The sequence below is a fragment of the Pipistrellus hanaki genome, assembly GCF_964339955.1.
Source record: "Pipistrellus hanaki genome assembly, chromosome: 6".
In the NCBI taxonomy this organism is placed as follows: Eukaryota; Metazoa; Chordata; class Mammalia; order Chiroptera; family Vespertilionidae; genus Pipistrellus; species Pipistrellus hanaki.
The window spans coordinates 72,255,821-72,281,790 of NC_140508.1; the positions used below are offsets into that span (position 1 = coordinate 72,255,821).

General features: G+C 55.2%; 1 protein-coding gene across 2 annotated transcripts in view; it reads left to right on the forward strand.

The window, feature by feature from the left end:
* The window catches only part of MYO5B (myosin VB), a 189,222-nt gene that overhangs the window by 90,927 nt on the left and 72,325 nt on the right, over nucleotides 1–25,970 (forward strand). For both annotated transcript variants that reach the window (XM_084888914.1, XM_084888915.1), the window contains exons 5-10: nucleotides 7,108–7,264; nucleotides 10,576–10,719; nucleotides 12,465–12,546; nucleotides 14,475–14,582; nucleotides 15,948–16,057; nucleotides 19,762–20,027. In XM_084888914.1, coding sequence (XP_084745040.1) covers nucleotides 7,108–7,264; nucleotides 10,576–10,719; nucleotides 12,465–12,546; nucleotides 14,475–14,582; nucleotides 15,948–16,057; nucleotides 19,762–20,027 — 867 coding nt within the window. The remainder of the gene's footprint in view (nucleotides 1–7,107; nucleotides 7,265–10,575; nucleotides 10,720–12,464; nucleotides 12,547–14,474; nucleotides 14,583–15,947; nucleotides 16,058–19,761; nucleotides 20,028–25,970) is intronic.

Genomic DNA, 25,970 nt, shown 5'->3' on the forward strand with positions numbered 1-25,970 from the left:
CAAACTCATTAGTCAACAAAGCCAAATATCAACAGTACAATGATTGAAATGAACTTAAACTTCTTCTAATGCCACTTCTTCAAAATAGACTCGCCAGGCTGTGGTATTTTGTGGAAGAGCCACACTCAAGGGGCCAAAGAGCGGCATGCGGCTCTTGAGCCACAGTTTGCCGACCACGGCCTTATGTCATTGCCCATGCTGACCCGTCATGATTAGAGTTTGTGTGAATGACCTGTAGGTCAGCCACCCGAAACAGAGATTTCTTGTCCCATTGGTGTGCGATTGTTACTTTGACAGTTCCGTTCATTTTACTTCCATGTATTTGTAGAGTCCCTTGTTTTATTTCGCAGGCTTACGTGTTCATGAAATGCCTAAGATTTCCTCACGTGGAACGGGAAGGCTTTCGAGGTCAAATCTTTTATGCTAGGGATCCCTTTTTCAGGATTCCCAATGGTATCACCCACCGCTGGATTTCTCAGGTTAAGTGATGGATGACTAGCTTGTGAGGCCGGTTTTCAAAGACATGGCTATCTTGAATGCTGGTCCCTAACAGACTGGACCAAGAACACGTGAGCTTGAGTGAGAGGCTAGATCCAGAGTGGCCGGCACTAGAAAGGCGGGTGTGGGTGGGTTCTGGGACGATCTGAAAGCCAGCAGGCGGGCAGTGGAGGCAGAGTCGGCCCTGGTTCGTTTGTGTCCCGTCATGTGTAGTTTAATAACAACCCTTCGGCCCACCTTTTAACATTATAAAGGAAAATATAAGAAAATCTGTAACTTTTACCACTTCCTTTTGTGTAATAGGTTGGCGCTCTTCCACTAACTTAGGGAGGGAGGCCTGGGGTGGGGCGGGGCGGGGTGAAGGGGGACAAGGAGGGAGGAACTGGGGGACAGCTGTAACACTGTCCACAATACATTTTAATAAAAGATAATAGAGTCTTTTAAAAGTGTGTTTAGGAACTTTTCATTTTTCACGCATCAGCCAGGCTTGATTTGGAGGCCTGTTGTGTTTGTGTTTGATTTACTGTCTTCTCTCACAAGTAGAGAATAAATGACTCTGGAGTGTAGCATGGTCTCACATTATTCTTACTTTAGACAAGTGAAGTGCTACAGTGCAGGCTGGGCGATCACAGAGACGGGGGGATAGATCTTCATCGGAGCTACTTCGGAGAAAAGTGTGCTGCCGCTTTCATTAATTTGGGTTATCTGTCTGTCTGCTCCCCTCCCTCCTTTCCTGTGATTCTTTAAAACTGCTTGTTAAACACACCAGGTATTAGCCTGAGGGTGGTAGTTGAAAGGGTTACACTCTAACACTGTTGTGTTAGGATGCTGGGTTACCATGACAACCTCCTCATCTCAGAGGCGGCCGTGTGGTGCAGTGGTCCGGACTATGGATGCTGGAGCCAGCTGCCAGAGGCTGTCTTGTGCTGCCACTGACTAGCTGTGTGGCCTCAGACAGGGCACCTATGCTCTCTGTGTCTGCTCCCTCGTCTGTAATGTGGGGGATGATCGCAATAGGACCTCATTCCTAGGACGGGTCTGTGAACCTGTTGTTGGATACATGGAAAATGCCTGGCATGTGGAAGGTGCTGTATGCATTCGCTATTATAATCTGTGTAAAGCTTTAATTCCATAATGGACTATTCATCCAATTCAAACAGTATACATTGACATTTTAAAGGATTTCAAATGTTTCTTCAGACATTTTTTAGTGAGGTCTACTGTGTGCAAAGAATGAGCCATCTAAGTAGTTAACATCTTTCTCAACATATCCCTGCTTTTAAATTAAGACATATTTTTGGGAGCAGTTTTAGGTTTACCACAAGATTGAAAGGAAGGTTCGGAGAGTTCCCACATCCTCCTGCCCAGTACAAATGGCCTCTCTCAGAGTCCATGTCCCCCTGCCCGAGCGGTACGTCGATTACCATCGACCAGCCCACATTCACATACCATAGTCACCTGAAGTCTGTGGTTCACACCGGCTGTACGCATGGTGCACGTTCCATGGTGTTACACATCTGTCTATCACATAACGACACGTGCCCATCATTACGGGTCATCACAGCCCTGAAGTCCTCTGTGCTTCATCTCTCCCCTGGCAACCACTGCTCTGCGGACTGACTGACCCCAGAGCTCTGCCTTTTCCAGGTGCCATACAGTTGCAATCATACAGTCTGCAGCCCCTGCTTGTCTGCCAGGGGGTGGGCTTGGTGCACCCCAAGGTTCTTGCTGTGATGCCATCGCATCCAAGAGGAGAAGCCTCTCTGGGAACGCAAGGGAGGGCTGGGCCCGTTGGCGCTGCCTGTCCCGCACTCCACCTGGGCGGCTTATAAATAGAACTCAGCACAGCAAGGGCCGCCGTGGACCTGGAGTGGGAACATGATCCTTGGCTATTACATGCGCTGAGTACTTAGCTCCTGCGCCATCAGAGCTTTAATTTCTTTTTTCTGAGTGGACCCTTAGGACTCTGACCGCTAAGTGTCAATTGAGTTGTTGCCAGTGACTATGACAGCCTGCCTGATGGTTTGAATTCTGAGCTGTGCCTGAGCGCACAGCCCTCCCCGATGGAGGGCGCTGGGGATGATGGGGGTTGGACATCAGCGTCTGACAGCAGAGGACTCGAGAATGCCGGTCCACCTCCCTCAGGCCTGGGACCCAGGGCCTGCAGCACTCTCACCGAGGTGCACCCCCTGCAGGTGCTCAGGATGTATTTCCTTCCCGCCTTGTGGCCGGGCTTTCTTGCTGGCAGGGTCCATAGGATCTGTTGCTTGGAGCTTTCTGGCCCAGCCCCTGCTCACAGCAGAAGTGCCTTTTGGTGACTCCCACCTTGGGAGAAAGTGTTTGTAGACTCACTGTGGTCTGATGCTCTGTCCCAGCCTCGGTGTGCCTCCCCCTAATTTCCTGTATCCCTCTCCCCTAACTCAGCCTCCATCCTAACCTCTCTCTGGCCCCCAACCTTACTCTTTCCCCTACAACGGTGGACGGGAAACTGCGGCTTGTGAGCCACATGTGGCTTTTTGACCCCTTGAGTGTGGCTCTTCCACAAAATACCACGGCCTGGGCGAGTCTATTTTGAAGAAGTGGTGTTAGAAGAAGTTTAAATAATTTGGCTCTCAAAATAAATTCAATCGTAGCTGTTGATATTTGGCTCTGTTGACTAATGAGTTTGTCCACCACTGCCCTACAGAATCCAGAATTGTTTCCCCAATCTTATCTGCCCTCCCCCTGACTTGACCTAACTTCCCCACTCTGAAAAGATTTTGATACCATTTTGTAGTCGTAGAGTTCTGTTTTTGTATCCCTAAGTGTGGTGTTATTTCTTTTTCAGATGTTTTAAATATAGTATCATCCCACTAAAGTATTTTCTTTTTTTTTTTCGCGTTGCATCCAAGATTCTTTTTCATTATTCTGCCTAGCCTGTCTCCTACTTATTAACTCTGTCCATGGTCCTGACACAAATATTTTGGTTGAACAAATTCTCAATTAAAAATCCTTGGTGTCCCCAATTCTGTAGCATAGTTAAAAGCACAACTGTAGTAGGTGATCTGGGTTGTGAGAGGGTGTTGAAAATATAATTAGAGACTAGACAGGCACAGACAGGCAAGAAACAGTAGATTGATGATCCCATTAGGGAACCAAATGTATTCTACCAACACACCCAAGTTTTCGGATGCTGTGTCGCTTGAGGAGGAAACGGTGGAGGGGCTTAATGGTGTGTTCAGAGGGGGGCATCTTTCCTACCGTGACTTAGCCAGACTGCCCCTCCCTCTTGTTCAGAGGCTGCGCTGTGGGAAGAAGGGGCTTTTGTGTGAATGGTTCCGCACTCTCTCGGGAGTGTCCATTTCAGGGAAGTAGAGTTTGCCTGTCTGAGGCGCAGGACCCCTGTGCACGGTCCCTTCCCTGGGTGAGCCCCAGAGACTAGCACAGAGCAGAGACCACCACAGTCGATTTGTGGGCAGTAAATCATACACCCCTAGGGGGCACCAGACCCTGGGCTCAGCTGTATGGACCACCCTCTGTGAGTCTATGTGATAGCCCTTGCTGGGCTGTCCTTGACACATTCCAGGTGCTGCCGGCCATCCGAGCCCTGCCTCTGAGGTGGACCACCACGGGGCTCTGTTCTGGAGGGGAGACCTGTCAGGTTGTACGGTGGATGCTGTGAAGGTAGATGGTCAGGGAAGGGCTTCTGAAGGGTTTCAGCGAGGAAGCTGAGGACACCTGGTTTGTATCTGTCTCTTGGACGAGGCTGGGTTTGTTAGGGGAGTTCCCCCAGGGATGCTTTATTATTCAGCAAAGGGTATGAGGATGGTAGGGATGTCACAGCCCAGCCCGGAGGGAAATCACGCAGCAGACGGGAGCCCGTGTTCGAGTGTGGACTGGGGTCGCTCTAGCTGAGCACACTGGGCATGTCATCTGGCTTTCCAACCTGCAGGTTTGGCTTCTTTAAAACGGGAAAAGCCATGAATCCCAAGCAAGCGATACATGACTAAGGGTTTTGTACACATTCGACCAAAATGTAAACAGGTGACTGATTACATTGAAAAACAGCAAACGATGAGCCTCCCTAAGACAGAAGATGATCGAGGACCAGGAACTCAGTGGTGAGATCCAGGAAGAGAAGATTGGGTTGAGCTGGGCTAGCTTCAGGCCGCTGCAAAGTAGGAAAGAATAAAGAATGAAGCCCGGGGGGTCCCGCCAGAGTGGGAAGGGGAGATGCCCCTGTGGTTTGATGGGACAGTTTTGCAGGAGTAGGGCTTTAGAGCAATTAGATCTTGCCTCCCGGGTGTCAAAGATGGAGATGCAGTGTGAACCGGGAGTACCTGTGTGTGCAGGTGCTGCTGGCTGAGTCTTACCTGGAAGCTGGCGATGGCTGGGCTCCTTACGCAGAATTCTGTCTCTTGCCTGAGGCACAGGCCTTCAAGGGGCTGTTCCTGTTTAGGGTGGTGGTACCTTCCTGACAGCAGCCTGAGCCAAGCCAGATACGAAATTCCTGGGCTCAGGAGAAAAGCGTTTATTGAAAAACAGTTTGATCTCCGTTGCCAGCTAAGTCATGTATTGGGCTGAATGGATGGAGCCACACTACAGACCTGGTGCATGAGTTTCGTGCATTGGGGGAAGAGGGGGTGCCTTAGCTCAGCCTGCACCCTCTCGCAGTTGAGGGATGTCTGCCGAGGGGTCCTTAGTGCTACCATGGAGGTGGGAGAGGCTCTCGCTGCGCTCTCAGCCATGAGCCTGGCTTCTGGCTCTTGCATTGAGTGTCTGCCCCCTGTTGGTCAGTGTGCATCATAGCAACCAGTCGTTTTGCTGTTTGGTTGATTTGCATATTAGCCTTTTATTATATAGGATAAAATTTTTACTTTATTGATTTTTTTAAAGAGAGAGGAAGGGAGAGAGAAAGAAAAACACATTGATATATTGCTCCACCCATTTGTGCATTGCTTGATTGCTTCTTGTATGTGTGCCCTGAACAGAGATTGAACCTATGACCTTGTTGCATTGGGACAACGCTCCAATCAACTGAGCTACCTGGCCAGGGCTAGGTTGTGTTTTTGAAGGACGTTGGGTAGAATTCCTTCCTTATCAATATCTTCCCCACAGCCAGCCCTAAATAACCAAAATCTGTGAAACTGACATCAACATAAGAGCGCATCCTGTGCTCATCCATTTATTTTAAGTTAAACATACAGACTTTGGGCAAAACTCCAGACGTTTGGGTGTGACTCTTGCGATCCAGTCCTCCTCATTGCAGGTAGAGAGACTTAAGGTTGGACTCGGGTCTGTGCTCAGCTTGTCAGCCACCTGGCCACCTGGATGGCTGAGCGTTTTCACGGCTCTCTCAGGAATTGATTTCAAAGGCATTGAGAAGAGAGATGACACCTGTCATGGTCCCCAGGGTCCAGCGGATGCTAAAATAAAATTAAAATAACAAAATAGACGAGAATTGGAAATACAGGCATCCACAGGCTTCTTCAGAGGCCGCCTTTCGTGGTAAATATTCCACAGAAACAGGCGGAGAAGAAGTGGACACTGATGACCACAGCGACACCCTGGGACTGCAAGAGGTCTCAGAAAGCTGCTGCTTATGCCGTTCTCCAAAGAGCAGGTCTCAGGTGCTATGTACTTTTTCAAGCAATTGGTTGTATAGCCTATTTTGCAAGATCCACTTCTTCTCAACTCTCTGCTCAGCTACCCATGTTCCTTGGAGACCTCACAGCCTGCTCTTTCCATTACTCATCTGTCTTCCGGCTGTTTTACAGGGATAAATATAGGTGCACTTTTATCTGACGTAGAGTATCTTCTTTCTACCTTCCATTTAGTCTGACTGAAGTCCCTCGTATTGCAATTGATAGCTGTTTATCTTATTTCTGGGAAACTTGAAGCAAGGCCTGCCCGGTGGCGAATGGCTGCCCTTTGCGATACAGACATATGAATAGAATTATTCAAAACTTTCTGCTGGCATGCTAGGCTCAACTACCAGGGGAGAAGAAAGGATCCTTGTTTGTTTTTTTGTGTTTTTTTTTTTTAATAATATATTTTTATTGATTTCAGAGAAGAAGGGAGAGGGAGAGAGAGAGAGAAACATCAATGATGAGAGAGAATCATTGACCGGCTGCCTTCTGCACGTCCCCTACTGGGGATTGAGCCCGAAACTCAGGCATGTGCCCTTGACCAGAATCGAACCTGGGGCCTTTCAGTCTGCAGGCCGGCAGTGCTCTATCCACTGAACCAAACCGGCCAGGACAGGATCCTTGTTCTTGAAAATACGATAACTTACACAGTAGCACATGGTGGGCATATTGTAGAAACAAGGGTGAGAATAAGCATCTGTAAATGCTCAGGAGATTATTCTGTACATGGCGATGATCTAAGGAGCGTTGTTTCCAGAGAAGACCCGGCAGAGTGACCAGCTGGCTGCGGCCCCTCCTGTGGGTCATAAAGAAGGGGTGTGCCATTTGTGAGCCCTCTCAGAACTCCTTTTTTTGCTCCCGCTTTGCCAATCGTGTCCCTTACCTTTGTCCCTAAAAGACAGGGATGCTGCTGGCCGGGCTCAGGCTCCAGGCAGCAGAGTCTTCCCTCTGCCGGCTCCTGACCGGTGCTTTTCCCTTCCAGGGACGAGAAGAACCAGTCCATCATCGTCAGCGGGGAGTCTGGAGCCGGGAAGACGGTGTCCGCCAAGTACGCCATGCGCTATTTCGCCACGGTGGGCGGCTCAGCCAGTGACACCAACATCGAAGAGAAGGTGCTGGCGTCCAGTCCCATCATGGAGGTAAAGCCTTCCCCGCGCCCTTGGCCTTCCTGGCTGGAGTCCCTCCCGCTGGCAGCGGGACTGCTGGGTGCCCACCTTGGGTGGCTGCTCACAGCAACCCTTGGGCGCCTCCCCTGCAGCCAGCATGCACGTCTTTCGCCGGGAGCCCGCTGTCCACTGCGGAGGGAAACATTGCTCCCATTATTTTGGCTGCTGTGAGTAATGCTCCTGTGACCACTGGCACGCAAGCCTCTTTCTGAGCTCCTGCTCTGGGGAAGGTTTTAAAATGACAGTGATTTAAAATGACGTCTTCAGTATCCATTATGGCCTGGGTAGGCGGGCGGGCGGCTGGGCAGGCAGGGTGCTGTGGCCTGGGAGACATGTGAGCGCAATATGCTCCCCAAATACACAAGATGGGGTTCAGTCGCTAAGGTCTAAAGCCGTGGTCGGCAAACCGTGACTCTCGAGCCACATGCTGCTCTTTGGCCCCGTGAGTGTGGCTCTTCCACAAAATAATACCACGGCCTGGGCGAGTCCATTTTGAAGAAGTGGCGTGAGAAGAAGTTTAAGTTTAAAAAATGTGGCTCTCAAAAGAAATTTCAATCGTTGTACTGCTGATATTTGGCTCTGTTGACTAATGAGTTTGCCGACCACTGGTCTAAAGAAGGAAGGAGTGTGTACATGAACCAGCCTAATCTTTCATGATGTCGTGCAAATAAATGCTACCATCATTTGGGCTCAGAACATTAAATCTCTGCCTTGTACAGATGGCACTTGGGAAACTGTGTAAGTCCCGAAGGCTCATTCTGTCAGATGTAGGATTTTACCATCCTTGAGCTGTTATTAAGTGTTAGACTGACAGGAGATCCTGGATATGAACTTGAGCAGGGAAAACTCGGGGTGGGGCTAGAGTGTCGCCAACTTGACATAAGTCTAGAGTCCAGCCGGGTCCTTGCGTCCAGGGAGCACAATGGCTCCCGCAGAGGGTCATGGCCACGCCAGGCCCGTCTTACTCAGGGGACAGCCGACTGCTGATGGCTCTGCCCCTCCCGGGGGAGGAGGGCTCCTCCCCACGAAGCCGCGGGCTCTGGTCCTGTCTCCACCTCATTATGCCCACAGCCCAGGCCGGCAGCACCTCCCGGGGAGACTGGGAGAGAGCGAGTGTGAGGAGGCCGAGTTCCCGGGGGCTGTGCCGAGTGGCAGTTGTTCGAATTGAAAGTGACTCGAGGACGGATGGGCCTGGTTCGGTGTCAGTGCGGAGCTCTCTGACCCCGTTCTGTGTAAGAGCTTGTCAGCAGCCGGGAGCGGCTTGCTCACAAGTCAGCACTGATTAAAGGGACATTGGTCATCAAGAGAAAGAGCCGGGGCAGAGCCCAAGTTCAGGCTGACTGTGGGAGCCACAGAGGGGGCACCCCCCATACCCCCAATTCCCAATCCCCAATCCTGGGAAAAAGAAAGGAGGCCAGCGTTTCAGTTAGGGAAATAGATGGAAACTAAGACCAGTTACTATGCACATTCTCATGGCTGGAATTTTTTTTTTTTTTTCAAAGACAAATAAGAAAGTCGATAACTATTAACCTGTATAAGAATCTGCCCCCACATCCCTTGCCGATCCTGTCTCCTCTCGGCTTCTGTCGTGTGTCCACACACTCCAGCCACTTCACACACGTCCATGCTCTCACACACCCCTGCCCCTTGGCCCACGCTGTATTCATAGACACAGCCCTTCTCCTCCTTCGGGTAAACGTCTCTCACCCTCTGACATCCACTTCATTCGACACGTGAAGCTGTTTTCAGTCTGCCGGGCCCGGCTAATGGCTCCCCTTCTATTTCCACACTGCACGGGAGGTACCTGGTTACTGAATAACCTCAATTACATTGAAATGACATGTTTCAGTCTGCTTTTCCTTTACTCCACATGTGTACATGCAAATAGTCTGTTCTGTGACGTGACCCATGCGTGGAGCCACATGCTATCTACCATCTTGTGAATGCTTGTCACTCAAAATCTTTCTATTTATCCATGAATCAGGCTCTACTGTGCTTAGCTGAACAGCTTTATGGTATCCATTGTATGTCTGTTCCACATTATATGTGTCTCTCCCTGCTGTCGGTAGACATTCAGGTTAATATTTTTTACTGCCTCACGCAGCCTCTAGGTAGGATCTAGAAGTAGCGGTGGTGAGTTGTAGGGGCATGGGTATTCAGTTTTATAAATTGTTCAGTTCACATTGAACCAGCTGGGTGCGAGTCTCTTTTTCCCCACGGCCTCATCATCATTTCAGAGTCTCAAAGTTCTTGGTTACTGCCACTCTGGACTGTCAGTGTAGCCTGCCTCTCTCTGATTGCTGCTGAGGTCGTTTGTCTTAGTCTGATGTTTACCAGTCATGTGAGTTTCTCCTGTCATTTCCTGCTTCTGTCACTTGCTCCTTTTGCAAATGTTAACTACTTGCATCATATCTGCCTCTTTTGTTGGACTCTGGACTCAGTGGTCGTCGAAGCTTGGGTTTGTATCATTCACAGCAGTTGGACTTGCTTCCCTCCGGTATCAACATGTTTCCTAGGTCAGTCACCAGGAAAATCCAGCCTGGGTTTAAAAGCTAAAGAATACCATGCAAGCCCTAACCGGTTTGGCTCAGTGGATAGAGTGTCAGCTTGCAGACTGAAGGGTCCCAGGTTGGATTCCGGTCAAGGGCATGTACCTTGGTTGCATGCACATCCCCAGTAGGGGGTGTGCATGAGGCAGTTGATCAATGTTTCTCTCTCATTGAAGTCTCTAACACCTATCCTTCTCCCTTTCCCTCTATAAAAAAAAAATCAATAAAATATATATTTTTAAAAAAGAATAACATGCAAGTTCTTCATACACATAGAAACTGGAAGTTCTTCATTCCCAGAGAAGGGATTATGGGGTTGGTAGTAATAGTACAACCTCTTCCCTGTGTGGGTACCATTGCATACTTTAAAAATACGTGTAGAGCCAAAACCAGTTTGGCTCAGTGGATAGAGCATTGGTCTGCGGACTGAAAGGTCCCGGGTTCAATTCCGGTCAAGGGCACGTACCTTGGTTGCAGGCACATCCCCAGTAGGGGGCGTGCAAGAGGCAGCTGATCAATAATTCTCGATGTTTCTAACTCTATCCCTCTCTCTTCCTCTCTGTAAAAAATCAATAAGATATATATTTTTTAAAATAAAAAGTACGTGTAGATCCATCCTGTCACTTCCCGATGCAGCCTGGTGAGGTAAAGAGGGCGTGTCCCTCTGCGGCGACCCCCAGCCGTGGGGCAAGCCCTCCCCGTCTTGCTCATCTTTCGCTTGTTTGTTCCGAACAGGCCATCGGAAATGCCAAAACCACCCGCAACGACAACAGCAGCCGCTTTGGGAAGTACATTCAGATCGGCTTCGACAAGAGGTACCACATCATCGGGGCCAACATGAGGACCTACCTGCTGGAGAAGTCCAGGGTGGTCTTCCAGGTGAGGCTGCGGCGGGCGTTCTGGGTGTTTCCCCACGGACGCCGGCACTTGCTCCCTGACCCCACGCCCTGCATCCGCAGAGCAACCCGACCTCTGAGCCTGGAATGGGAGGCGCTTGTTCTTCTGGGTTCCTTTCTCTCCTTCCGCCGATAAGTATGCGTTCGAGGACTGTGGGCATCATGCCTGAGAAACATGGTGCCAGTTCTTTCTCAGTGACCTTGGCTTTCAGATTCAGTCAACACTCACATCCTGAGTGCCTGTGATGTGCGAGCCTCAGCTAGACCCCGGAGGGGCCGTGAGGAAGGGGGCCTGCTGTGGGTTCCTCCGGCATGGCCGGGGGATGCCATACGGCGTCTATGGGGCTAAGCTCTCCCGGGAACCTTCCTATTTGGCAGGTTATAAAAATGGGAAAAACCAACCCAGTTTCCTTTTCACATTAATGGGGTTCCCGCTTCTCCCCAGACGCGGGTCCTCATGTCTGTGCTCGCCTGCCATTCCCTTCTTCCCACTGATCTTTGGCCTCTTGGTGGTCCCCTCCCCTCCCCCCCTCCCTTTGGCCACTGGTGGAGGTTAGTCAGCTCAGAGCAGGAGAATGGGCCTCCTCCAGCTCCTTTCCATGTCCCATCCCGAGACCGAGACTCTGCTCTGTGCCCCAGGGTGAGCCGGTTGCACACTCACACTCCCCCCCCCCCCCCCCCCCCAGCAAATGGCGTCCTGGCCCTGGCATTTCAGCTGCCTCCGGAGGGGACATCATCAAAAGAGGCCTCAGGTGTTCACGTCTCAGCGACACTTGTCTCCAAGCTGGCTCTTAGCGACAGGCTTAACCAGCTTCGTTGTTTCTCTTTTCCTTGTGTTGCTGAGGCTGTTTCTCCACCTCCCAGGTTTGACTAGCCCCATGGTCGGCAAACTGCGGCTCGCGAGCCACATGCGTCTCTTTGGGCACCTTGAGTGTGGCTCCTCCACAAAATACCACGGCCTGGGCGAGTCTGTTTTGAAGAATTGGCGTTAGAAGAAGTTGGTTTAAAAATGTCACTCTCCAAAGAAATGTCAATCCTTATACTGTTGATATTTGGCTCTGTGGACTAATGAGTTTGCCGACCACTGGCCTAGACAACCCCACGTTCTTCATTTCCCTGCAGCCAAGCAAACAGCCCGCTGTACGGGCTGCGGGTGGGGTGCTGCCCAGTCTCTGCCAGACTCTCCCCTCAGCACCCGGGAGCTTTCCTTCCTCCCCTGGCCCCCTTTATTCGGGCCTCCCCTCCACCACCGCCTCCACCCAGCCAATGCCAACACCAGTGCCAACTTAGGGCAGGTCTGGCCTGGATGTGCACTCAGCCTGTCTCACCCGGGGACCTCTCCTGCTGCCCAGCCTGGGGGTGGGCCAGAGCGGGCTCTTCCTCAGCCCAGGCCTCCCGAGGAGACGGGCGCCCACAGCGGGAGGTGCCATCTGGGCAGCATGAGCCGGCAGGACGGCTGACTGGGTGCGGATGGTGGGCCCGCCGTGTGCGGAATAGCAATGATGTTCATTGGGAAAAGAAAACAACGTTTTCACTTGAGAGGGGAACCTCCCCGGGTTGGAAGAAGGCCCCACTTTAGTGGCTGGGAGGTGGGAGGTGGCACTGAGGGGCACAGGCGTGGCCGAGACGTCTTGACCTCTGACACGGGAGCACTCTGGGGTTAGGGTGGGGAGGGGCCCGCTCCTGGGGGTGACCCGCCTAAAACTGCTGGCCTTCGTCCTCCTCCAGGCAGAGGAGGAGAGGAACTACCACATCTTCTACCAGCTCTGCGCCGCGGCCAGCCTGCCGGAGCTGAAGGAGCTCGCCCTGAGTGAGTGCCCGGCGCCCTGCGGGGGGTGTGGGTGTGATGGAGGCGGGCCTGGGGGTGTGAGGGGCTGCACTGCTGCAGTGGGTGCACCTTCAGGTGCCTCCACGCAGGCCTGTGACACCCTCACAGGAGGCGCTGTGAAAGGCGCGTCTGCGGGGAAGCGAGAGCCGGCGCTCTCACCCAGCCTTTGGCACGCTCGCTCTGTGCCAGGCTCTCGGCGCGGTGAGGTGAGGGGGCTGAGCATGTCACCTGCACAGAGGCCTGAAGCGGCTTCCTCCGTGGGGTCTCATGTTGCTGAGCCTGTGAGTGAGTTCAGGGCCTGTGTCCTTCCTCTCCTGTTGGAGTGCCTCCGGGCACCGGCGTGTGTGTGGCTCGTACAGGGAGCCCTCCTCCCTGCACTCCGCCTGGCCTAGGCGCCCGTTCCTGGGCAGACGCACTGCCTGATGCCTCTGGTCAGGCTGTGCGAGGTGGGGGGTGTACTGAGCTGTGCGCTTCCTGGCTGGGCCTGGCACTGGGGGCTTGACTGGAGGCGGAGGCACTGGCAAAGCTCAGTGGCGTGGAGCACAGGGTGCAAGGTGGGAAATGGAGAGAGACCCGGAGGGAGAGGGAAGCAGGGCCATTGAAGGCGCAAATGGGGGTGGAGCTGAGGAGTGACAGCGGGAAGCTGGGGCAGAGAGGTGGGGAAGGACAGGCCTGAGGGTGGGGCAGGGGAGGCCACGTCATGAAGAAAGGTCCAGGAGGCTGTTGGCGGGCCTTTGACCTCTGCCTGGTGGGCAGTGGAGCAAGAGGGGTCTCTTTGCCCTTTAACGGGAGAGGAGGGGTGGGGGGAGCGAGTTACTGACTATCGCAGGGATGGGGCAGAAGCAGCGAGACTAGCTTTTGCAACAGGCCTCAGCCAGCGAGCACTGAAGGTTAGACCCAGGGCAGGCAGACCGAGCGGAGGGAGGAAGGAGACTCTGAAGTGGCTGGGCGGTCCGAGTGGGAAGTCAGGTGTTCAGGGAGGCCGGGACTGGCGTGACGCTGCATCTAGGCGTGTTCGGCCGATGTGTGTCCCACGGCACATGCTCAGAGGAGGAGGAAAACCAGCCAGCGTCGACGTCTTGTCCACACCAGACAATATACACGTCAAGGTACTACATCCCTGGCAGGGTCGTACCACCCAGAGGTACTTCATAGTCTGTAGGAAATGGGAGTGGTTTTCAGGGGTGACTTTGATCACGTGTGTGTGTGTGTGTGTGTGTGTGTGTGTGTGTGTGGCCTTAAACGCTAACTTCCCAGCCCCGCAGTAGGAATGCTCCCTGGGGGTTGCTGTTTCTCCCTCTGCCAAGGCTGGCTCTGAACTCCGGGACGGAGCCTGGCCCTCTCCAGCTGTCCCTGGCTGCCCCGAGGCCGGCCGGATGGAAGAGGAATGGAGTGGGGGGATGAGAGCAAACAGGGAGGGTTCCCGCCTTGTCCACGTGCCCCGTGCCTCAGGGGCGCCCCATCTTGGTAAAACAAAAGAACCGGAGGTGCAAGTTTCTTTGGGCACGTCGCTGCCCTCCTTTATCAGACGGGATGCTCTGGCGGAGGTCGTTGAAGGTCACGGCGGCCTGGGATTCCGGGTGGGCCCTCATCCTACCTGCCCGTGTGGGTGAGGTCCCTTTTAGAAACAAGTCTGGGGTGAATTCTTCTCCTGCTCAACGTGTCCGTTCACCGGATTGCCACACAACGATTCCCACAAACACGGCGCCTCGCCCAGGCTGTGGGAGTCGTTTTCTGTCTTTCCTTATTGAAGTTTCCTCTCCACTTGCTACCATCAGGTCAGGCAACGTCACCGGGCCTGGGGTGGCTTACTGAGGGAGCAGGACTCCACCATGCGTCACCGTCTGCGGGTAACCTGGGGGTGAAGCCCCCCCACCCCGGGCCTGATGCCTCGCTCTTTCCTTCCTCAGCCTGTGCCGAGGACTTTTTCTATGCGTCCCAGGGAGGAGACACGTCCATCGAGGGCGTGGACGATGCGGAGGACTTTGAGAAGACCCGGCAGGCCTTCACGCTCCTCGGTAAGGAGTTTGGGAGGGAGGGGAGAGGCCGGGAGAGCTGCTTTCACAGGGAGGAGAAAAGCATGGCGCGTCCCGCTTGGCTTGGCCACCTCGCCGGCGGACAGGAAGGCCTCTTGTCCTCGGGCAGCCTCTCCTCGCTCTTCTCCGCCCCAGCTCTCAGCCGCCCCGGCTTCTTGTTGACCTTTCCTCGAAGTGAGGGTTGAGGGTGCGCCACTCTGTGGGCTGAGTGAGCAGAGGTGTTCACTCCCAGGAACACGGGTGTCACTGGCTTTTTTTTTTAGCCTGATAAATTATTGCCTTGAAATGAAGGAACTGCAGCTGGGGAGGAATGTGTGGGAATAGCTGTATTATTTCCTGAACTGCTGGTAGGTTGATTGATGTTCATTGTATTATTCGGTAACTTAATATATATATATATATATATATATATATATATATATATATATATATATATATATATATATATATATATATATATTTGTTAATTTCAGAGAGGAAGGAAGTGGGGGAGAGATAGAAACATCAATGAGGAGAGAGAATCATTGATTGGCTGCCTCCTGCACGCCCCCCCCCCCCCCGCCCGGGGATCGAGCCCGAAACCAGGGCATGTGCCCTTGACCAGAATCGAACCTGGGACCCTTTAGTCTGCAGGTTGATGCTCTATCCACTGAGCCAAACCGGCTAGGGCCATTCGGTAACTTTTACTATGCTTCTGAAATATTTTGCAATTTAAGGAGACGGGATAATGCTTGAAAGTGAAGTAATACGTGGCAAGGGATTATCTCCAAGCCTTTGGTAACTTAGTTGCGTACATAAACGTGACGCGGGCGTTTGCAGCCACAGTGGCTCGGGGAAGGTGTGGGTGCCTGTCGCTGTGAGGAGGGAGCACATGGCGTGGGGAGCAGCAGCTAGCTCCCTGGCTGCCCCGCCGTCACGCCTCTCCCAGGCGTTCCTCCTCCGCTTCGGATGGGTGCCTCAGACGTTTGCAGGAGGTTGTGCTGGGGGGAAAAGTGGCTGTGGATGAATGACCATTCTCATTCAGCTCACAAAGACATCCGTAACGCGTGTGGTGGAAGCCTAAGTCCCGAATGAGCCCGCAGATGGCTGCCTCTCCCTGGCTCCGGGAGATGAGCCGGTGCCGTGGCCCCCCTGCTCCGATCCGTCGGGGAGCCCCGTGCCCTCGGAGCTGTGCTGTGAGTGGCAATTACTTGGGGAGGAGCTGGAATCGTTTTAGGAGTCACTGGCCCAGAAAGGAGAATCAAACCTTTTAAAAAATAGTGAAAATGAAAAGGCCCTTCAAAAAGGTGAGATGCCCTTCCTATCCTGCTGTGGATATGGAGTGCGGTTTGTTCTTCTCCCCCCCAGGAGTGAGAGAGTCCCACCAGATGAGCATTTTTAAGATCATCGCTTCCATCCTGCACCTCGGGAACGTGGGGATCCAGGCCGAGCGCCAGGACGACTCCTGCAGCGTGTCGGTGAGTCACGCCAGCGCGGAGCCAGCTGTCCGCGCTCGCTCTGCTCCCGCGTCTCACGCAGCCGGAGCGCGTCTCTGCTTGTAGAGGGCACTCGGAGGGTATTTATTCTTCCCAGAAATGGCTGCTGGTCCCTCGCCGATAGTGTTTTGGAAGAACAAATCCCTATCAAATCAGCTTCCATCGCATGTCTGTCACGTAGGGCAGGGGATTTAGTGGCTGTTCAGCACATTTAATTGGCTTTTGAGAAAGGGACAGGCATTGATGGATGCATTCACTGGTTGTCCTGGCATGTGTGTGCCCTGACTGGGGAGTGTACCCACCGTCTTAGCGTGTGGGGACAACAGTCTAACCGATGGAGCCATTGTGGCTCTCACAGCACCGGTACCTCTGCTCCAGGGCACGTCCGTGGCTGTGGCTGTGGCTGTGGTTGTGGCTGTCCTGTGCTGCTGAAGATCCCTCTCCCGCATAAGGCTGAGGGCTGTGAGGACAGGGACCGTCCTGCTTATCGGGGTGTCACCGGCACCAGCACCTGGTGCCACCTGAGGAGCAGACGGGCGATTGCGGCTCTCGGCTCGGGGTGAAGCGCCTGAGAGCCGAGCGGATGGGCACATCGAGGACCTGGGGGTTGGTGGTGAGGTGTGAGAAGCAGGGCCCGTGAGCTCAGGCACCTGCAGGCTCAGTGGGAGGGGCCAAGGCCTTTGTGCAAAGCCAGGGCTCGGGCTTGTAGGTGAAGTGTCTCCGCAGTCCTATAGCTGGTCTCCCCCGCCAGCCTCTGAGGGCACCTCCAGGTGAGAAGGGGAGCAAGTGAAGGCTGCTCTTGTTCCATCAGCACCTGTGCACCCACTATAAGCTGGGGCCCTGTGGGTGCACTCACTGCTTCGGCCCTCACACACCCCAGCTCCACTGAGCGTGGTGTAAAAACCGCAGAGGTGGGACTATCAGGCCACGCTTGGGGAAGAGTGGGCTGAGAACACAGGGGGTGCTGAAGAAGGGGAGGAGGGGAGCAGGGGTCTGGGTACCACATGGTTTCCCTTGGAAGTAGCTGCAAACCGGAGGCTTCTGAGCACAGGCACATGGTCTGGGTGCATCTTGGATTCCTCTCCAGTGAGAGGCCAGGAGAGAACTAACTGAGCTGAGACCTGGGAGTCAGGCCTGCCAGGGTTCAGATCCTGGATCTGACTCTTACTGACCGCTCCTTAACCTTCCCGGTCTCTTCCGCATCTGCAGAGGGGGTGACGTTACCTGCCTTACCCCGGGGCCCACGATTCAGGTCTTCACCCTCATCACCACGTGGTTAGAGCCAGAGTGGCCCCTAGAGCGGCCTCCTCACGCCACAGCCCCAGAGAGAGGACACTCCTCTCTAAGTCACAATGCCAAGTCCAGACCCAGCCAGCAAACCTCCCCTGCACACTGCCTGTCCCTGGGCCCGGGCTGCCCTCCCTGCTTTCACGTCCCCCGCTGGTGCCTGGCGCGGTGCTGGGCACGCAGTGTGTGCCCGAGAGACGCCTCTCCAAGAGAATGTAGGGCGAGTCCCCTCTCAGGTGCCTTGTGGTCTATTCCTTGGGGCGTGGGGTGGGCCTCCTAGGGAAATGCTGCCATCCATATGCCGGGTGCCTTCTGCTCGCTGGTTTTCATTTTTAATTGCAGCAGGACCCGTGTCCTCGGCCCCCAGAGCCGCCGTGGCGATGCAGCCGCTTGCAGGGATCTGGACGCCAGAGGCGATTTGTTTTTTTTGAATTTGGCCACACGGGGCCCAAACTCCTAATCTGTGATCTCTGCTGCTGGCTCTTATTAATGGATTTAGCATCGTTTAATTAAGCCTGGATGTAATTGCGTAATGTTACATCAGCTTCTGTTAGCACCTTTAATCAACAGTCAGCAGTGGGTCCCGTAGGGGGGCCTGTCCTGTCCCAGGTGATGCTCAGGCACTTCCTCCACTGTGTTCACCCGGGAGGTGCTGGGGAGAGAGGTGAGGGAAGGGTGCCTGTGAGCAGGGGCGGGGGGGTCCGTGCAGAGTGGCCATAGCAACCCCACTTGCTGAGTGAGTCAAAAGACGAGGCTCTCTGCGCCCACCAGCCTGGGCGGATCCTTGTGGCTGGGTGAGGCGCCCCGGGCCACCTCTGAGAAGTCAAGTGGACTGGGTCAGAATGACCGTTCCCGAGGTGTTTTCCCGGGAGCCTTAATCCTAAGCCGTTTCCTAGGAAAGGGAGGGTTCTCTGGGTCCTAAGCGTCCAGGAAGTGCGTGGCGCAGCGTCTGTCTCCTGGCACTTACAGGTGAACAGCCAGCACAGCCGTGTTTCACCTGCTGGCACCCGCCCTCCCCTTTATGAAAAGCCAGTTAATGTTCTCTGTAACGATTGCTGCCCAGACTGTGCTCTGGGAAGACCCCCGCATCGGGGAGGTCCTCTCCTCCTCCGGCACTCTGCTAGCTTGTAATGGTGTCATTAGATGTTAACTGCCCCTAGGAGGACACAGCACGGCCTGGGGATGGAGTGTGGCGAGGGAAACGGGGGCGATACTGTTCATTGTCCCTGCACGAGCCCTCACGTAATAAAGCCCGTTGGCTGGGCGGTCCCTGCTGTGTGGAGTTAGGTGAGGGGTGAGCAATGGAGAGCCTCTGAGGAAATGGAGAGACTCTGAGGCTTCCCCGAGGGCTCAGGAAACATGCCCCTTGGGTGAACTGAGAGGAGTCCCTGAGGGAGGTCTGGTTTCAGTGTCTGAGGGGGGTGTGTGGTTGGGGCTGGGGAGGGAGGGAGGATCGGGAGGGTCGAGATGAAGTGCAGCCAGTGGCGGAGCTGGGTTCTCGGGGTCGCGGGCCGGGCCCCTGGGTGAGGTGAGGCGTTGCATGGCTGCAGGACGGGCTTCTCCCTCAGGCTGGAGGGAGGCCTGTTTTCCTAGCTCCCAGCTTGTGACGGTAGCAGGTCGTGTTCCAGGTGATTTCTCAGGGAAATCAGTGCCATCCCTTTGCCATTTGTCCTGCTTCCCCCGGACTCACTTTCCCCCGAGCGTTAGGACCATGAAGGTCTGTGCCATGTTACTGAGTGGCCCCGGGGCTAAGATGAGAGAAAATCTGCTTGGAAGCCCCGGACGGGTGCCATCTATGCAGGCTCGGCTCAGGGCTCGCTGCTGCCACGGGGCTGAGGCCGGGGCCCTCCGAGCTCGCTGGTCAGTGCGGGTTCTTTCCCGGCTGAGGGCAGGCCCGGCACCCACGGGGTCCCGCTGGCCTCCAGCTCTTCCCTCCTCATGGTTTACCCACTCCCCGCAGTCAGGGTGTCCTCTCCACCAATCCCTCTGCCACCAGCTGGCCATGGCAGAGGGGACAGGAGAAGGGGGAGTTTTGCTGGCCTGCACCCTGATCAGTGGCAGGCATCATGATCAACTTGAATGATGCTCTTTGGGCCCTCATTGTCCTCAACACTCAGTGGAGTGTGGGTGGGACTGGAGCGCCGGGGCCCATTCTCCCCTGGGCAGGGGGGAGAGGGCACGCAGGGGTGCTTGTCTGCCATGCCCATCCTGAACCCCACCCCCTCCTGAACCCATCCCCCTCCTCCTGAACCCCACCCCCTCCTGAACCCCATCCCCCTCCTGAGCCCCACTCCCTCCTGAACCCATCCCCCTCCTCCTGAACCCCATCCCCCTCCTGAACCCCACCCCCTCCTGAACCCCATCCCCCTCCTGAACCCCACCCCCTATGCCTCTTCCAGCCGCAGGACGAGCACCTGGGCGCCTTCTGCAGGCTGCTGGGAGTGGAGCACAGCCAGATGGAGCACTGGCTGTGCCACCGCAAGCTGGTCACGGCGGCGGAGACCTACGTCAAGAGCATGTCGCTGCAGCAAGCAGTCAACGCCCGCGACGCGCTGGCCAAGCACATGTACGCGCAGCTGTTCGGCTGGATCGTGGCGCAGGTCAACAAGGCGCTGCTCACCGCGCTCAAGCAGCACTCCTTCATCGGCGTCCTGGACATCTATGGGTGGGTGCCCCCCTGAGCCCCGCCCTGCGACCCGTGCGGCCCCCCCGCCCCGTCCTGGGGTCCTGCTGCTGGCGCTTTAGAGCCGCCAGGCCTGGAGACCCCCTGGCACTTCTCAACGGGGGAGTGTGAGATGGGGGCGGCGTTTCTGGTTGTCACGGTGACTGGCGTGGCCCGAGGCCAGGGCGCTAGGTGTCCCACCGTACGGAGGGCCGTCCCGAGGGGGAGCAGACCCTGTTCTAACCCCAGTTGCTCCCCCACTGGGAACCCCGTTGATATGTTTCTGTAGCCGGGAAACAGCCCAGAGAGGGACGCGTCTCCCCCAGCCCAGCCTGGAACCCGCTGTGAACCTGACTCCAGGTTCTGTGTCTGGGTTCTGGTTCATTCACATCCACCAGGTCACCCGCCATGTGGTCAGGCTGGTGCCGTGATCTTGCCGGCACCGCACCGGGCAGGTCTGGGCCGTGTGTCCGTTCGTTCTTGAGGTTTCCCGTCCCGTCGGGATTCTAACCCGGTGGGCAGGGCCCCTGTTCTCACACCAGCCTTGCTGCAGGGGGCGGCGTGGCACACGCGTGGTGGCCGGGCTGGGACATGCGGTGGTTCCTCGCTGCCACGGCTCTCAGAGTGACTGCGGGTCACAGCCCATCCACACTGCAGTTCTTGCAGCACTGCAGGGTGGCCCGAAGTCCTGAGCCACTGTCTGAGGTGCTTCCTGGTCCTCGTGGGGCTGCTGGACGTGAGATGTGCCAGGTCTGTGATCCGTGCCCTGCCCTCTCTAAGCCAGTCACAGAGAAAGTCCTCGGGGTCTTCATGGGTCCTCAGGAGCCCTGGCTTCTGTCTTCACACAGACACTCAGACCCACAGAGGTGGGGAGGTGTGAGGCCAATGATGCTTTCGTGGAAACGGCTGCTCTGGGGCCTGATCGGCCAGACTCCCCACGTCGAGGCTGTAGTTACGGAGCGTCTCCCCTAAAAGTGGCCTCTTCCCCAACCCACTCCGGCCCCGGGGACACCTCCTCTGCTCTCGTCCGTCACTGGGTTTCAAATCCAACCACGCTGCGTGCCGGGAGGTAGCGGCAGAAGGACGCCACGCGGGAGGCCGCGGGAGAAGCTGAGCTGGGCAGCCGGAGGCCCCGGGCGAGCTGTGAGCACGGAGAGAGCGAGCTCGGAGCTGGGCAGACACGGAAGAAGCTGTGAGCTGGGCAGACACGGCCCCGGGCCAGCTGTGAGCAGGAGAGAGCACGCTGTCGCACAGCCAGGGAGGCTCGGTGGGAGGGCAGGCCTGACCTGGGCCTGGTAACAGCATGGAGGGGGTGGGGAGACGCCCCTCGGAATGGGAGCACAGTCAGAACAGCGGGAGGAAGTGTGAGGAGAGTCGCCAGCATGGGAAGCAGAGGTGTGTCCTCTCTGGAGCTTCGGGCGCTCATTTGCGTGACGCTGGGAGGTCCCTGCTCCGGCTCAGCGAGCGCCTGCCCTCGTGCGCTGCCCCCGGGGGCTCCGGGACGGCTCTGTGCAGCCTGTGCACGGGGACACACTGCCCGCCAGCAGTAATTAGCTCTGCACCGTCCCCTCTGCCGTGAGCGTCTGCAGGTTAATTGGATTTCCCCAAACACTGGCCTGTGGGTTACCTTCTGCAGCAGGGCCCACAGAAACGGCCGCAGCGTCACCTTCGTCTCTCCGGGCAGGTTCTCGTTTTACTGAGCTTTCCGTTTGGGAAGATTACCATGCAGGCTCATGAAATGTAAAAATACCTTTTTTATTTTTAAATTTATTGATTTCAGAGAGGAAGGGAGAGGGAGAGATAGAAACATCAACAATGGGAATCACCCATCAGGCTGCCTCCTGCGCGCCCCCTGCTGGGAATCAAGCCCGCACCTGGGCCTATGTCCTTGTCCGGAGTCGAACCCGGAACCCTTCGGTTGCAGGCTGAAGAGAAAACAGCATGGCACGTTGGGAGGAGGCTGGAAAGGAAGGAGAATCCCAAGGGGGCTGGCGGGTGGCCCCATGAGCCAAACCGGCTAGGGGGACATATCCTGACCCCAGTGCTCCCGATTGTAAAGTCTGAAAGGCCAGTTCTGTTCTGTGACCTCCATCCCGGGAGGTCACACACTGTCCCAGCAGGGCCTCGCGGCTGACGGACAGCGCCCCCTTCCCGAGACCCCCAGGAGGAGGCGTCGCTCATGGTGGAGGGGCCTCCCTCTGGGCGAGGGGCTCGGCCCATGCAGCTGGGATGTCATGCTTGTATTTATTTGCCCGTTAATTTTCACAGCCGAGTTCATTTCCTCTGAGGCTGTGGCTGCCCGGGGAGAGAGACAGATGGCAGGGTCTTGTCTGCGGTCTCACAGGTGGGCTCATCCGTGGGGAGAGAGGGGACCGTGAGGATGCCACCTCCTGTTCCCTGTGCCGACCCCAGCCTGTGCATCTCCCGCGTCTGAGAGCGGCCTGGGTTCCTTTGGGGACACCTGGCTGCTGCCCCGGGGCACCAGGGTCCCGTCGCCGGGCCCAGCAGCCTAGGGCCACCCGCCAGCCCTCATGGGATTCTCCTCCCCTTCTGGCCTCCTTCTCGATGTGCCATGATGTTTTCTTTTCTCCTTTTTACATCCTTGTTCTTTCTCAGAAGCCAATTTACGTTGCCAAACCGTGTCATAAAGAAGTGATATATTTGAAAAGTGGTTGGCTTGCTCTCTCAGGCTAGAAATGCCCTCCCCCTCAGACAGGCACGGCTGCTTCTACAGACAACGACTGTCCCCGGGCAAACCGCAGCCCTGTCTGGGGCGTCGTCGGCCCTGCAGCCAAGCTCACGCTGCAGGCAGCTGGAGAGAGCTTTGCAGGGTAGATGAGCCGCTCCAGCTCTTTCCAGACAGGCTTAACCTGCTACTATAGAATCAGCAGCCAGAGAGAATAAACACTCCGTCTATACACTCGCAAGCGAACAGTGCATGGGCCAGCACGGTCACCCACACACCTCCCGCTGTGCCGTGTTAGCCTGTGTTGGTTCCGATGGCAGAAAAGGCTCTGAACACGGAACAAATTGCATGGACCACAGCTGCATGGACCACCACCCTGTGAGAAGCCCCTAGCTAGACGCCCTTCTCCCAGGCACTCCTGGGCGTTTATCGCCAAACAGCCAGTGCCCAGTGGGAGGTGGCTTCCCTGCACCTTGCTCCCCTGCCCTGGCTCCAAAGAAGTGCAAAGCAAGCAGCACCCTCAGCAATGTAGCCAACCCAAGCCAAGGCCCTTCCTGAACAAGGGGCCCGTGATGCTGCCTGAGGGTACTCCTTCCCGGGCAGGGCCTGGGAACAAACAGGAAGGCGCCCGGCAGCTCTGGCCGGGGTCTCCTCTTCACGTTGCATTAACCAGCGCTGGCCTCTCGGGCTTTCATTGCAGCCATGATCCTTCATTGCTCTCCACTCCTCAAGGCGATAAGAAAGAAATGGCTTCATTTTTTGGGGGGAAACACACATGTATTTGTCTTTGACCTGAGCCTTCCACATGCCCAGGTAACAGGGGGCTTTGGCTGTGCCCAGCCTGTTCTGGATGAGGACGGGGCTGAGGAGGCTTGGAGCCAGGCAGGTTGCAGATTCGTGCCCGGTGCTGGTATGGAGGGAGCAGAGGGATGTACGGGCCCCAGGAAGCAGGAAGTGGGCTTGGCTGGGATGTAATATTCCTCTCCGCCCTCGCGTGACTTTCTGTGTCTCTGGTAGTATTTCCTAACTTTAAAATTAACACCCAACCCTGTAAAGTCAATGATGTGTTTTTTAATTTTTTTAAATTGTGGTTAAAAAAAAACACACCTTTATCATCAAATTTACCATCCTCACCATCCTCACCATCGTCACGGGTTCCATTCCGGAGGGTTAAGTTGGTGCACGCGGTTGTGCGCTGGATCTCCAGAGCGTTGAGCAGCTCCCATCCTCCCTCCTGCCAGCCCTGGAACCGCCACCGTGCCTTCTGTCTCTGTGAGTTTGCCACTGTGGGTACTGCATTGGAATCAATACTTTATATGTGTGGACGCCTACAGTGTGTTCTCACGTGACCTTCGGTTGATGGCCAAGGGCGATCCTGGTAAAACAGGAAGACGAGGCAGAGCTAAGAGCTTGCTGTTCCTTGGCCCCGTGCTCTGGAGGAAGGCCTGTCTCCCCAGCCTCAGAGCATCTCCTTGCCCCCTGCCCTGGCGAGAGGTTGGTGGCGGTTAAGAATTACCTCGGCGTGACTGGTCTACTTATTTATTTTTTTATTGCAGTTTCACTTTCCAGCAAACACTGCCTTCTTTCTAGAGGCACCTGTGGCCCTCGCCACACTTCATACCTGGGGTAGAATGAGAAGGAAATGTTTTTTCAACTATTTTTTGGAAGCCAGGAGGAAACTGAAGTAGGAGTGAGACGAGGATCATGACAGGGACAGATTGCAGGGCTCAGCACCAAGTCCTAGTCTGGGTTCTGACCTTCCTCCCACCCAAGAATTGGCCTAAATAGCATTGGCATTGACTTTACAGGAGAAATCCAGTTCCCTCTGGTCTATACATGTCTTTGCGACATGTTTGTCGCGAATTATAAATGGATCCATTGTGCTGATTTTAAAAAGTCATCTCTGTCGATGGGAAGAGTTACTCCTGTAGAATCCCGCTGTTGAGGGGAAGGTGCCCTGTCCCCCGGCTTCCTGAGATCAGTCATCTTAGACACTTCCCCCGGTTCATCTCTGGCTCCGAGTTCAGCATGGCGGTAATTATCCTGGTGGCCGGGAATTGTTCCCAGATAATACCCTCAGAAACAGGGAAATTAGGAGCTAATTTCAGGCCATCGCAAATTAATGAGAGTGTTCTTTGTGGAGTGCTATCGCCGTAAACCTTTAAGAAGTGATAAGTGGGAGATATTTAATTCTGTTATCTGTGGGGCTCAGTAGAAACCCTGCAAAGCACACGCGCTTGCCATTATCTGGCCAGTTTTGAGGACGGCTCTTTTATCTTCTTCTCGGGTTTATTAATTAAGTTTCTGCCGGGGCTTGGTTTGCGCTGACAACCTCCCTTGGGGTGCGGGCGGGGGTGGGAGGAAGTGAGGATCTAAGTGACATGACCAGGTCTTAGGACCGACATCCGGGCTGCGAGAGCTGCAGACCAGGACTGCAGCCCGGCGCGGGACTCTGCGTCCTTGATCTTGTTTCATTAACCCGGACTGACGCCTTCTATAGGAAGGACCCGGGGCTGTTCTTCAGTGCAGTTTGCCAAGTGACTTCCTGTGTCTCCACGTCTTACTCGTTGGTGGGGGAGGTGGGCCCGGGGAGGGAGGGAAGCCCGGAGTGTTCTGAGTGTCAGTGCATTTATTTTGTTGGTTCCTCTGCATGGGCACTTCCTCTCCACTGGCACCATGTCCAACCCCCACCAGGGCTGCAGGGACATTTATGTTTGGAGTGGTCCTTGTGTGGCCCGTGGGGAGGGCTGGCATCCTTTTACATACGGCTGAGGAAGTGCCATCCACGCTGAAGACTGAGCGAGGGGAAGGTTTAAGGTCAGGGAGAAGGCGGAAGCCTGTGCCCCAGCCCCCTGCCCTCCTCAGTCATCACCCCTCTCCACCTCAAGGACCTCCTCCTCCGGAAGTCATTCCCACTCACAGGCCTTCCGGGCCATTGCTTCCTGCTCTTCCCAGCGAGCCACACACTCCTCTGACGTAAGAACATGGTCTCAGAAGTCAGACTCTCTGGGTTCAAATACTGGCTCTCCTGCCTCCTGTCGCCCCCCTCCCCACCTCCTCGCAAGGAACCAGCTGTTTGCAAACATTTGAGCTGATTAGAAAACGACAGGGCTGATAAAGTACAAATAGTTCAAACACATCCATTTGTTAAAGTTAAAAGCCCAGCAGAGACTTCGGCGACGATCCGAGACAGTTCACCAGGCGAGATGACGGGGACCCGCACCCAGAAGAAGGCTGAGCTCTATTAGGGATCGGAGATT